Here is a 12,601-nt window from a genome sequence, read left to right as displayed (position 1 = left end):
GGAATCCCACGACGCACTGCCTTGAAACTTTATCGTTTGTCGAGTGGTTTAAAGTTACCTACTTGTCACCATGATACCCAGGTTCTATGTGGAGGTACAATTGCCTTTCACCAATGATACGTTTGGGTGGTGATATGGACCCTGATATGGGTACAACTGTAAATAAAATAGCCTGCGCCACTAATGGGTGGAAGCTGAACAGCGCTTCCCATACTTTTCAAGTAGACCTACAGGCGCTAGAGACTATAACATAAACACACACACACACACACACACACACACACACACACACACACACACACACACACACACACACAGTGTAGTGTAGTGTAGTGGTTAGCACGCTCGATTCACAATCAAGAGGGCCGGGTTCGAGTCTCGGTAAGCGGCGAGGCAAATTTGCAAGCCTCTTAATGTGTGGGGTGTATTCACCTAGCAGTAAATAGGTACGGGATGTAACTCGAGGGGTTGTGGCCTCGCTTTCCCGGTGTGTGTTGTGCTTTGATGTGGTCTCAGTCCTACCCGAAGATTGGTCTATGAGCTCTGAGTTCGCTCCGGGAGGACTGGCTGGGTGACCAGCAGGCGACCGAGGTGAATTACACACACACACACACACACACACACACACACACACGGCAGGTTAGAGCGCTGGCTTCACAAGCCAGAGGACTAGGGTTCGATTCCCCGGCTGGGTGGAGATATTTGGTTGTGTCTCCTTTCACGTGTAGCCCCTGTTCACCTAGCAGTGAGTAGGTACGGGATGTAAATCGAGGAGTTGTGACCTTGTTGTCCCGGTGTGTGGTGTGTGCCTCAGGGCTATCCGAAGATCGGAAATAATGAGCTCTGAGCTCGTTCCGTAGGGTAACGTCTGGCTGTCTCGTCAGAGACTGCAGCAGATCAAACACACACACACACACACACACACACACACACACACACACACACCGCGTAGTGTAGTGGTTAGCACGCTCGACTCACAATCGAAAGTGTCCAGGTTCGAGTCCCGGAAAGCGGCGAGTCAAATGGGCAAGCCTCTTAATGTGTGGGGTGTGTTCACCTAGCACTAAATAGGTACGGAATGTAACTCGAGGAGTTGTGGCCTCGCTTTCCCGGTGTGTGGAGTGTGTTGTGGTCTCAGTTCTTCACGGAGATCGGTCTATGAGCTCTGAGCTCGCTTCGTAATGGGGAAGACTGGCTGGGTGACCAGCAGGCGACCGTGGTGAAATTACACACACACACACACACACACACACACACACACACACACAAGGATTTAACTCAAGCAGGCTATGAGAAACACAAGTACTGATTTTCTAGTTGCATTTCAGTCGAGGTACAAAGAGTGCAGCTTCCCTCAACACAGTGTTCAGGATATGGTGACTCAGGTGTTGTTTTGTGTTGGGGTGGACAGAGTGAAGGCTTCCGGGTCACGCTGTGGATCCATCCCTTCATCAACCAGGACTGTCCCGCCTTCACCCTCGCGGACCAGCTGGGCTACTTCATCAAGGTGGGTGGCTGGGGCCTCTCCTGCTGGTGGTGGTACTGATTACTTCTTTTTTCCTTATTCTTGTTCTTGTAGTGTCTAGCCTTTCTTCTTTTTGTTGTTATTGTTGCTATTGCTTTTGTTGTTGTTGTTATTTATTTATTTATTTATTTATTCATTATTTTCTCTTTGTGTTATTTTTTGTATTTGTTTTGTAACTGATGAAAGTTGTACTATTAAAAAACTCTAATTTTTATAAGCGTGAACAATGAGAACACAAAACTGTGTGCCATTTATTATCACCATTATCATCAGTATTACCTAAGGATGAACATTTTCCGTTTTGTTAAAGCACTGCCCTGATTTTCTGCTGTTCAGATGCATCTCTCATACCATACTAGTGTTTCCTTACCACAGGACAGCTCGGGCGCCACTCAGCTGACTCACTGGTGGGACGGCAGGAAGGCAGGTCTACTGGACTTCACCAACGCAGAGGCCGTGGCGTGGTGGACTCAGCGCCTGAACGACTTGAAGCACCAGACCGGCGTGGACAGCTTCAAATTTGACGCGGGCGAGACCACCTGGATGCCTGGGAACTTCACGCTGCAGGCTGACGAGCGACTCTGGCCCAACCTGTACACCTTCAAGTGAGTCCTGGTGAAGCTGCTGCCGCGTACAAACAATACACTAAAGAGGGAGGTATTAACACATTTACCCCTTTCTTTTGGCTAAGTCTCTCCAACCTGCACGGGGCCTGGGAAGTAAGTGGGCTTTTTTGTGTGCCCTGCTTTGTGCTTGGCCAGTTTCCTCCTCTTACATAAGGAAATGCAACACAGTAGGTGCGTAGATACATACTTTATTGACAACAAACCTGACAACACTACATGATAAAGATGTCGTGGTAACAATAGCGTGAATGGGATAAGTGTGGATTCAAGTCACACTAAAACGCTGCTGTGTGGTACGGACGTGGCGCAGGTGCTGGGGAATGCAAATACAATACAGACACGATACAAAGAAGTGGAAATACAAACTACCACAAGCAAAGGCGACTGACACTGACTGACCCTACCTTTTTTTTCACGGGTGTACAAATTCAATACAAAGAAATACAAACCGACAAATCCAGATACAACACACATCTAACAAATCCAAACTGACAACACAACTACACTCTCAGTGCATCAGGAACACCAATTCAGTGTTCAGTGTTCATTGATCAAATGAACCAACAGTGTGCGTCAATCGAGATTTCAGGAGCAAAGATGGGTGAATGGTGGGCGTGGTTTGGTTAAGTTGGGTTAGGTTAGGAGTATAGTCTCAAGTTGTAGTTAAGTTATTTCTAGTTAGGTGTGAAATGCAGCCTGAGGGTGTGGCTACGTTAGGTTAGGTTACTTTGGGTTAGGAATGTAGCATGAGACGGTGGTCTGGTGACAGGTACGTGGAGGCAGTGGCGGACTTCGGGGACATGGTGGAAACCAGGGTTGGCCGAGGCTCCCAGCGCTTCCCGATCTTCGTCAGGATGCTTGACAAGTACTCCACCTGGGGTTACTACAATGGCCTCAAGACGCTCGTGCCCTCACTGCTGCACTTTGGTTAGTGTCTGGAAATGCTGCCCATAATGTGCCTCCACTGCTGTGTCCTCTTGCTGCCTTCAGTGTCATGCGGGACAAATGCCAATGCTGGGGGCAGATTCACCTTCACACCTAATTGCTCCTCACCGCCAGGCCTCCTCGGGTACCCCTTCGTGCTGCCAGACATGATAGGGGGCAACGCGTACGGGCTGCGTCCCGGCAAGGAGCTGTTCGTCAGGTGGGCGCAAGCCAACGCCTTCATGCCCGCCCTGCAGTTCTCCATCCTGCCCTGGAACTACGACGAGGAGGTGAGGCAGCCACGTCACAGCAGAACGTGTTGGCTTTATTACACCGTATCATATAATGAGTGATGCTTGTAAACATTGACGAAGTTGTTTCACGTCATCTATGATTGAGGTGCGGTGCACTTATAAGGCCAGACCCGCCTGCCACTTTACTCCTGGCGCGAGACTCAAGGTGTGCGACGAGGCCTTTTCTTTTTCCATTGATCCTGCAAAGTCCTTCATGAACTCTCACTTTGGTCAGGGAAACACCTTTGCAAGCCAAGTACTTTCCTTCACAGACTCCTCAATATAAGAGATAAGATAAGGAAATGTTTACAGACAGTCGTAATCCCTCGCGTGTCCTATTTATATGCAGGTGACGGAGCTGTGCCGGGAGGTGACGCGCCTGCACACTCAGTACACGCCGCTGCTGCTCAGCCTGGCACAGGAGGCCACAACCTCCGTGGCCCCAATGATGCGCCCCACCTGGTGGCTGTGCCCCACCGTGGAGGAGTGTCTCACCGCAGACCAGCGTGAGTCCTTTCCTCCTTCCTCCGTTCACCTCACAGTTTGTTCCTTCTCCCTCACAGTGGTGCTGCTGATGATGATGGTGCTGCTGATGGTGACGCACTGCTGAGCTTCACAATTTCACAGTCGTATATCTCCACCACTAGAATTCCTGGTTGGTGATGACCTGCTGGTGGTGCCCGTGGTGACAGCCGGCGCCGCTACCGTGGACGTGGTGGTGCCCCCCGGTGAGTGGCAGCAGGTGGGCACGGGGCTGGCTGCTGCAGGCCCCGCCACGCTTACCGTGACAAACATCACCCTGGACAGCGTGGTGTACTTCACCAGGAAGGCAGCGCACCACACTGGGCTCGGAGGTGAGGCAGTGGCAGCAGGAGTAGCAGTGCAGTAGTGGACACCAAGAAGGCAGCGCACCACACTGGGCTCGGAGGTGAGGCAGTGGCAGTAGGAGTAGCAGTGCAGTAGTGGGTAGAGGGAGAAAGTGAGAGCGTGGTGATGCATGGCGTGGTACAGCTCTTAAGCTGTACAACAGTACCCTGGTGACACGCTGAGGGGGAAGCTGTCGATCCTGGCAGTGCACAGCGGCTCTTGGGAATGCGTGGTTACTGTGTGTATGCTGTAAGCTCAACACATGTTTCCCTGCACTGTTGTGTTTACCGCTCGATATAATTTGTTGTAGTATTGGATGGTGTTAATTCTTTTATCTATTTATTCTTTTCATAAATTCGATTATTTTCGTTCTTTATCTTTCTCTTTTCTCTTTTTCTTTTCTTTTGTTTGTTTATTTCTTGTCGTATTCGAATTAAGCGAAGAAATGTGCGCAACAACTTTGTAGCAGAGTGTTCACCAGCGTGTGGAGGGAAGCCAACCCGCGCCGTGTCAGGATACACGCCTTTCCCTCTGTGGCGCACATCTCAAACCTCCAACAGCAGTGATGAGGAAATAAAGTGTCCGCGATGCACTTCTTTTCATGTCACGTGTTTGTTTGTTTTGTTAAGAGTGAAGGGTCGTTGTAAATAAAGTGACACAAAACAACGTGAGTTTCAAGAAGCTTCTCAGATACTGCTTGTTCCATTTTTGGTTGTATTCTCTTGGCTAACGTTGTACTTCCCTGTCTGTGTTTCCGTCCGTCCGCCTGTCTGTCCGTCTGTCTGTTTTTCGGGTATTTTATTGTCTCTACCAGTTTGTCCGTGTGTCATTACGTTCGTCTGTTTGTCTGTCTGGTATTCTTGTGTGTCTACCAGTTTGTCCGTGCGTCTGTCATTACGTCCGTCTGTTTGTCTGTCCATCTGTCTGTTTGTCTGTCCGTCTGTCTATCTGTCTGGTATTCATGTGTCTTTACCAGTTTGTCCGTGCGTCTGCATTTTGTCTGTCTGCCTGTTTCTCATTTGCTTGTGTTTCCGTCAGTCTGCCAGTCTGTCTGTATGACTTGCTGTGTCTTCATCAGTCTCCCTGTCTGTGTGTGTGCCTCCGCCTCACCAGGTGCCACGGGTCCTGCCTTGACACAGGAAGTAAAGAGCTTGGTCATTATTCAAGCCTTTAATCTTCCTTTCATGGATTTGGTAAAGGCGAGTTGTTGTTACATAGTTTCCGTTAAAATGCTCGTTGATTTCCGCTTCGGTCATGAAGGAACCGTCGCCCCACTGAAGGCGTCCTGCGTCTGTCTTCTGCAGGTTGATGAAGGTGACTGAAGGATGGAGGGAAGGAGCGGCGCTTAGTGGGTGGAGGAAAGGAGAGATGGAGGGTGATATAAGTGACTTTTTGAAATGTAGTCTTCAGCTTATTACCTGTTGACTTAGACAGATTGATGAGAGTTAGAGAGAGAGAGAGAGAGAGAGAGAGAGAGAGAGAGAGAGAGAGAGAGAGAGAGAAAAAAATACTTTACAACGTAATTTCTCGCTGATGAAAGTCATAAGAGAGAAGTGGCGTCTGGTCTTCAGCATGATGAGATTAAACTCTGGAATTCTGGCGCAGTATTCCTTGCTTTGCTGGAACTTCATTGGATCGGATGGACTGACGTACACCGTGCCGTCTATGTCCTCCAGAACCCCGATGCGACTGTCAAGTTTGCCTGGCGGGAGGGATCAGTCAGCCAGTCAGTCATTTTAGTAATCACTCTAGTAGGAAGAGAATTGATTAGTAGGCAAGCTAGCTACGGAATCTATGAGTCTCTCTCTCTCTCTCTCTCTCTCTCTCTCTCTCTCTCTCTCTCTCTCTCTCTCTCTCTCTCTCTCTCTCTCTCTCTCTCTCTCTCTCTCTCTCTCTCTCTCTCTCTCTCTCTCTCTCTCTCTCTCTCTCTCTCTCTCTCTCTCTCTCTCACCATGTGTGTGTGTGTGTGTGTGTGTGTGTGTGTGTGTGTGTGTGTGTGTGTGTGTGTGTGTGTGTGTGTGTGTGTGTGTGTGTGTGTGTGTGTGTGTGTGTGTGTGTGTGTGTGTGTGTGTGTATGTGTGTGTGTGTGTGTGTATGTGTGTGTGTATGTGTGTGTGTGTGTGTGTGTGTGTGTGTGTGTGTGTGTGTGTGTGTGTGTATATGTGTGTGTGTGTGTGTGTGTGTGTGTGTGTGTGTGTGTGTGTGTGTGTGTGTGTGTGTGTGTGTGTGTGTGTGTGTGTGTATATGTATGTGTGTGTATATGTATGTATGTGTGTATATGTATATATGTATATCTCTCTCCTCTCTCTCTCTCCTCTCTCTCTCTCTCTCTCTCTCTCTCTCTCTCTCTCTCTCTCTCTCTCTCTCTCTCTCCTCTCTCTCTCTCTCTCTCTCTCTCTCTCTCTCTCTCTCTCTCTCCTCTCTCTCTCTCTCTCTCTTGTCTCTCTCTCTCTCTCTCTCTCTCTCTCTCTCTCTCTCTCTCTCTCTCTCTCCTCTCTCTCTCTCTCTCTCTCTCTCTCTCTCTCTCTCTCTCTCTCTCTCTCTCTCTCTCTATATCTCTCTCTACTCTCTCTCTCTCTCTCTCTCTCTCTCTCTCTCTCTCTCTCTCTCTCTCTCTCTCTCTCTCTCTCTCTCTCTCTCTCTCTCTCTCTCTCTCTCTCTCTCTCTCTTTCTCTCTCTCTCTCCATATATACTCTCTCTCTCTCTCTCTCTCTCTCTCTCTCTCTCTCTCTCTCTCTCTCTCTCTCTCTCTCTCTCTCTCTCCTCTCTCTCTCTCTCTCTCTCTCCTCTCTCTCTCTCTCTCTCTCTCTCTCTCTCTCTCTCTCTCTCTCTCTCTCTCTCTCTCTCTCTCTCTCTCTCTCTCTCTCTCTCTCTCTCTCTCTCTCTCTCTCTCTCTCTCTCTCTCTCTCTCTCTCTCTCTCTCTCTCTCTCTCTCTCTCTAAGCCGTACACACTGTCCGGGTTTCCCTCCAGTGTCATGGTGTCCGGGGCGGCGGTGGTGGTGGTGCAGGTCACGGAGTCTCCACTGGGAACTGCAGCCCAGGCGGCGCACGACGGATGCACCAGGCAGCGGGATCGGCAGGAACCTAAAGGGGGTTGGGGAATGGAGGTAGCAGAACCAGAGAGCGAGCGAGCGAGCGAGCAAGAGAGAGAGAGAGAGAGAGAGAGAGAGAGAGAGAGAGAGAGAGAGAGAGAGAGAGAGAGAGAGAGAGAGAATTCAAATTCATTTTCAAATAAATTTCTTCATATCCACTGGGTGGTGGTTATTACAACCATGCATTATGTATACATATAATAAGTGTCAATTTGAAACTACTCCTTAAAATACGTTATAAAACCAACAAGCAGGTAGGTTTTCTAAATGCAAAACATAAAATAAGAGAAAAATAAAGTATGAAAATAATAAATGAGTTTAAAAGATGTATTACATGTGATTGTAAACACACAACTAATGGTGTAGTGGCCCGCCAGGCTGACCGCGGCAGTGTTTGACATACATTTCACAAAGCGAGCGTAAAGAAATACATCGTATATCATATCATCATCCGTGACACTAAAAATCATCCACATTGTAAACTGATTTGTCTTAAAATTGAAAAGAATAAAACAATGAAAATGTCACAGTGTAACACAAAATCATAAAACTTCTTTACGATTAAAACAATTTCCTATAATTTGCACTGTCATCTGTAAAAACGTTAAAGATACATCACTCTGCAGGGCATTTGAGTCACGTAATATATGTGTGGCGAGTCTGGATTTTAAAGGCGGAAAGTGAGTTTGTGTTAATAACTTCACGTGGCAGAGAGTTCCATAACTTAGGATCATTAACTAGGAAAGCTTTAGCTCCAGTGTGTGTGTTTGTCCTGGGAACAGCTAGATGTGTTTTCTGTCTCGTGACGCTGCTGGTGTTGGTGTGTATTTGTGTTGGTGTGAAAGGAATGGAGCCAAGTGGGACACATGCCACTCACTGCCTTGTACATTGTGATGCTGACGTCCATGAAGTGTTTTTGTTTTATCCTAACCCATCCTAATTGTAAGCAGGTGAGACGTGATCATATTTTTTTCAGGCCTCCTATCGCAACTCTGGCAGCAAAGTGTTGGAGTGTTTGTACTTTGTGTAGCAGAGTGGTGTTGGTGGTACTCCAGATTCGTATACAATAATTAATATGACTCACCACCAGTGTCTGTACAACAATTTTTCTACTTGTTTTGTCAAAGTTCATACTTATACGGTATAAGTAGATTAGCAGTCCGATCACTTTTTTACTTATTTCTTTAATGTGTACATCAAATGATAAACATCGATCCATGTGCAGACCTAAATTTTTGACACGAGTGCTGGGTTGGATGCTGGTGTTACCGAACCTTACCACAGTATCCTCCGGTGGACGTGCTAGTAGCTGCCTGCTGCCACTCAATATGCACTGGGTTTTGCTAGGGTTGACTATAAGCCCATTGCAAACAAAATATTGCCTGGCCTTGAGAGTTTTTGTTTGGGTCAAAATGTCTCCCTTGATCTACTACATTCCGTTAGAAAAGGTTCGGAGGAGATAAATGACTGCTGTGTTAAATCATACGTTGTTTTTCCAACATTGGCAAAAAAATTGTTAAATTGTTCTGGCTTTTCAGGGACGAGAGAGAGAGAGAGAGAGAGAGAGAGAGAGAGAGAGAGAGAGAGAGAGAGAGAGAGAGAGAGAGAGAGAGAGAGAGAGAGAGAGAGAGAGAGAGAGAGAGAGAGAGAGAGAGAGAGAGAGAGAGAGAGAGAGAGAGAGAGAGAGAGAGAGAGAGAGACAGTCACTTGTAAGACATTCGAACTTATCATCAGACATCTTTTGCTAATTTTAAAGATGTGCAGTGTGTGTGTGTGTGTGTGTGTGTGTCCTTACAAGTGTTGGGCATGATCATAACGGTCACGCCCATGGCATTTTGTGGAATGGCCCAGCCTCTCGTCACGATCATCTTGTGTGGGTGTTGAGTTTTCTGGATTGCTGGTGTACAAGAGTCACCACTTCCCACCACTTCCATCACCACCACCACCACCACCACTACGGACACCCTCATCCTTGCAGTCTTCCGGTGTGGGAGGGTGTTGGGTGTTGAGCCGCGCCGCGTGTTGTCTGGAATGGAAGTTATCGTGAGGGGAATCTCTCCCAGCCCTCGTAGACTTCCACACCTCTACCTCGTGGTGCGAGAGTGCACAGAGAACTACATTTGTCAGATGAAGCGACCGCATACAGTGATAAGAAAATAGACAATGAGGTGCTCATTTCTTAGGTATGAGGTAACCAGGTATGTGAAGATAAATCACGTGTGTCGGGGCCGCGGACCAAAGTGCTTTATAATGAAGGGGTAATTATACTGTTCCATCCAACTCACATGGTAATTCAGAACGTTTCCACTTTTTTTTGCTGCACAATTATGAGAAATGCCCTTCCGGAAAGAGAAGAGTAAAATCTGCGAGAAGTCATACAATAAAGTATTCATGTACTATCATTAACGAATCAACTATGCATTGCTATCAGACGCATTTTCTCTTTATCACAAACAGACTACTCTCAGACGTTCTTTTTCGTTCAACATTTGAACCTAAACACAGTAGTGACTAGAAACAGTAAATTCTAATCTTTGTAATCGTTTCAGTTCTGTTTCAACGCGTCAGTATTGCTTTGAGTTTCAATTTACCGCAGCGAAGCATTCAAGCTGAACCACTTTTTAGAAATTCAAGCTGCATAAGGCTTGCAAAACTCTAAGAAGGATTTGGTTTGATTTAGATTAGGTTAGGTGAGATTAGGTTTTTTTTTTCTGTCGCCAATATCATAACCTAACCTAATCACATCATTCTTTATTTGCTTTCCCTCATTTTTCTCCTCCACGTGACACTAAAGCACATCCTTCTCTTCCAGCGCCGCCCGGACATTCTCCCTCCCGGTGGCCACTGAATCCTGAGGTGAGTGTTAACCTTTGTATTGCCAGGCTGTGCTCAGGTGCTGGTTCGGTGTGTAGCTTTCGTGTCAGGAGGTTAAGTACGTGGAAAACATGACGGTAGTATGCCAGTTAGTTTTAAGTGTGATGACAAGTGAAATCAACAATGCAAAGGAGTTACTAAGGGAAACGGCACGCATACAACACACACACACACACACACACACACACACACACACACACACACACACACACACACACACACACACACACACACACACACACACGAAAAAAACTAAAACACAATAGACAGAACGGAAAAGTAAAAGGAAGAAGGAATGCAAGACAAAAAGTAAATAAGGAAGAGGAGAAAGTATGGAAGAAGGGATGAGGAGGAGGAGGAGGAGGAGGGAAGGAAGGTAAGAAGAGGTAAAGGAAAGGAAAGAACAAATGATGGATGTATTTAAAAAGACGAGGAACAACAAAGGAAGGTGAACACATGACATAATGGCTACCAGGAGGAGAAGGAAGAGGAGGAGGAGGAGGAGGAGGAGGAAGGCACTGTACAAATTGTGAGTATCTCATGATTCGTGGTGACTGGAAAGGTGAAGGTGTGCTAATGAAGTTTAATGATGTAATGTTTTGTTTGCCTTTGATATTAATCTTTTCTTTGTGTGTGTGTGTGTGTGTGTGTTCACTGTTTGATCTGCTGCAGTCTCTGACGAGGCAGCCAGACGTTACCCTACGGAGCGAACTCAGAGCTCATTATTTCCGATCTTCGGATAGGCCTGAGACCAGGCACACACCACACACCGGGACAACAAGGTCACAACTCCTCGATTTACATCCCGTACCTACTCACTGCTAGGTGAACAGCACCTACACGTGAAAGGAGACACACCCAAATATCTCCACCCGGCCGGGGAATCGAACCCTGGTCCTCTGGCTTGTGAAGCCAGCGCTCTAACCATTGAGCTACCGGGTGTGTGTGTGTGTGTGTGTCTGTCTGTCTGTCTATGTGTGTGTGTGTGTGTGTGTGTGTGTGTGTGTGTGTGTGCTTAGCTATAATTTTCCCTTTCCTTTTTACATTCCTTTCTCCGCTATTCCCTCCTTACCCGTTTTATCACGTTTTCTTCCCTCCCTCCCTTGTATCCTCGTCCCCTTCGTCTTTTTTTCCCTCTCCATCCTATCGTCTTTCTTTCCTCCCTTATTCTCTTTTCTCTATCTGGCTCTTCCTTATACCTCATTCTCATTCCTTACTCTTCCCTTCCAACCTCTCTCTCTTCCATCTCTCTCTCTCTCTCTCTCTCTCTCTCTCTCTCTCTCTCTCTCTCTCTCTCTCTCTCTCTCTCACACCACACGCCGAGGGCCAGACAAGGAGTACAGGGCCAGGTTAGGCATTGTCCGCCCCGGTGCCTGAGTGACAAAGGCCAAAAGGTTCAAATAACCCCACCCCGACCCGTCCCGCCCAGCCCCGTCACGCTCAGCCCCGCTCCATTCTCCCTCCATTCCCCTATCACACCCTCCCGTACCCTCTCCAGTCCAACCCTCTTTTGCTCCCTTGATCTCACTCGCGTGCAAGCAGTGATGGCTCACCTTATGGTGTGTGTGTGTGTGTGTGTGTGTGTGTGTGTGTGTGTGTGTGTGTGTGTGTGCGTTGGTCTTATTAAGATCGGTGTTTTCATTGGTGTAATAAGGTTTGTTACTACTACTACTGCTACTACTACAGCTGCTGCTGCTGCTGCTGCTGCTGCTGCTGCTGCTGCTGCTACTGCTACTACTACTACTACTACCACCACTGCACCACTGCACTGCTGCTGCTGCTGCCACCACCACTGCTGTTTACCACCACTGCTGCACCACTGTTTCAAAACAACAACCACCACTGCCACTGCTAATCTGCTGCTGCACCACCACTGCCACCACCACTGCACCAACTGCTGCCACCACTGCTGCTGCACCACCACCACCACCACTGCTGCTGCTGCTGCTGCTGCTGCCACCACCACCACTGCCACCACTGCACCACCACCACCTGCTGCTGCTGCTGCTGCTGCTGCTGCTGCTGCTGCTGCTGCACCACCACCACCACCACCACCACCACCACCACCACTGCTGCTGCTGCTGCTGCTGCTGCTGCTGCTGCTGCTGCTGCTGCTGCTGCTGCTGCTGCTGCTGCTGCTGCTGCTGCTACTACTACTACTACTACTACTACTACTACTACTACTACTACTACTACTACCACTATTTCCGATGATATTCTTAATGATGATAATAATGATAGTAAAAGCAATAACAAGAGCAATAATAACAATAATAATAATAATGATAATAATAATAATAATAATAATAATAATAATAATAATAATAATAATAATAATAATAATAATAATAATAATAATAATAATAATAATAATAATAATGATAATAATAATAATGATA

General features: G+C 47.3%; 1 protein-coding gene across 3 annotated transcripts in view; it reads left to right on the top strand.

The window, feature by feature from the left end:
- Nucleotides 1–12,601, top strand: part of LOC123503226 (myogenesis-regulating glycosidase-like) — an 89,739-nt gene that overhangs the window by 13,463 nt on the left and 63,675 nt on the right. Inside the window, exons 8-14 of one of the 3 annotated variants that reach the window (XR_006674369.1) lie at nt 1,412–1,507; nt 1,901–2,130; nt 2,921–3,078; nt 3,211–3,365; nt 3,718–3,874; nt 4,016–4,296; nt 10,141–10,184. Coding sequence is in view for 2 of the 3 variants with exons in the window: in XM_045252791.1 (XP_045108726.1) it covers nt 1,412–1,507; nt 1,901–2,130; nt 2,921–3,078; nt 3,211–3,365; nt 3,718–3,874; nt 4,016–4,257 (1,038 nt within the window). In the remaining variant the exon portion in view is untranslated. Of the gene's footprint in view, nt 1–1,411; nt 1,508–1,900; nt 2,131–2,920; nt 3,079–3,210; nt 3,366–3,717; nt 3,875–4,015; nt 4,902–7,207; nt 7,357–10,140; nt 10,185–12,601 lie in introns of those variants that run through there. The other 2 variants (XM_045252791.1, XM_045252790.1) reach the window with 2 other exon arrangements.

The sequence above is a fragment of the Portunus trituberculatus genome, chromosome 13 (assembly GCF_017591435.1).
Source record: "Portunus trituberculatus isolate SZX2019 chromosome 13, ASM1759143v1, whole genome shotgun sequence".
Lineage (NCBI taxonomy): Eukaryota > Metazoa > Arthropoda > Malacostraca > Decapoda > Portunidae > Portunus > Portunus trituberculatus.
Note: the sequence above shows the minus strand (reverse complement) of the source record. Positions and strands in the feature narration are given on the sequence as shown.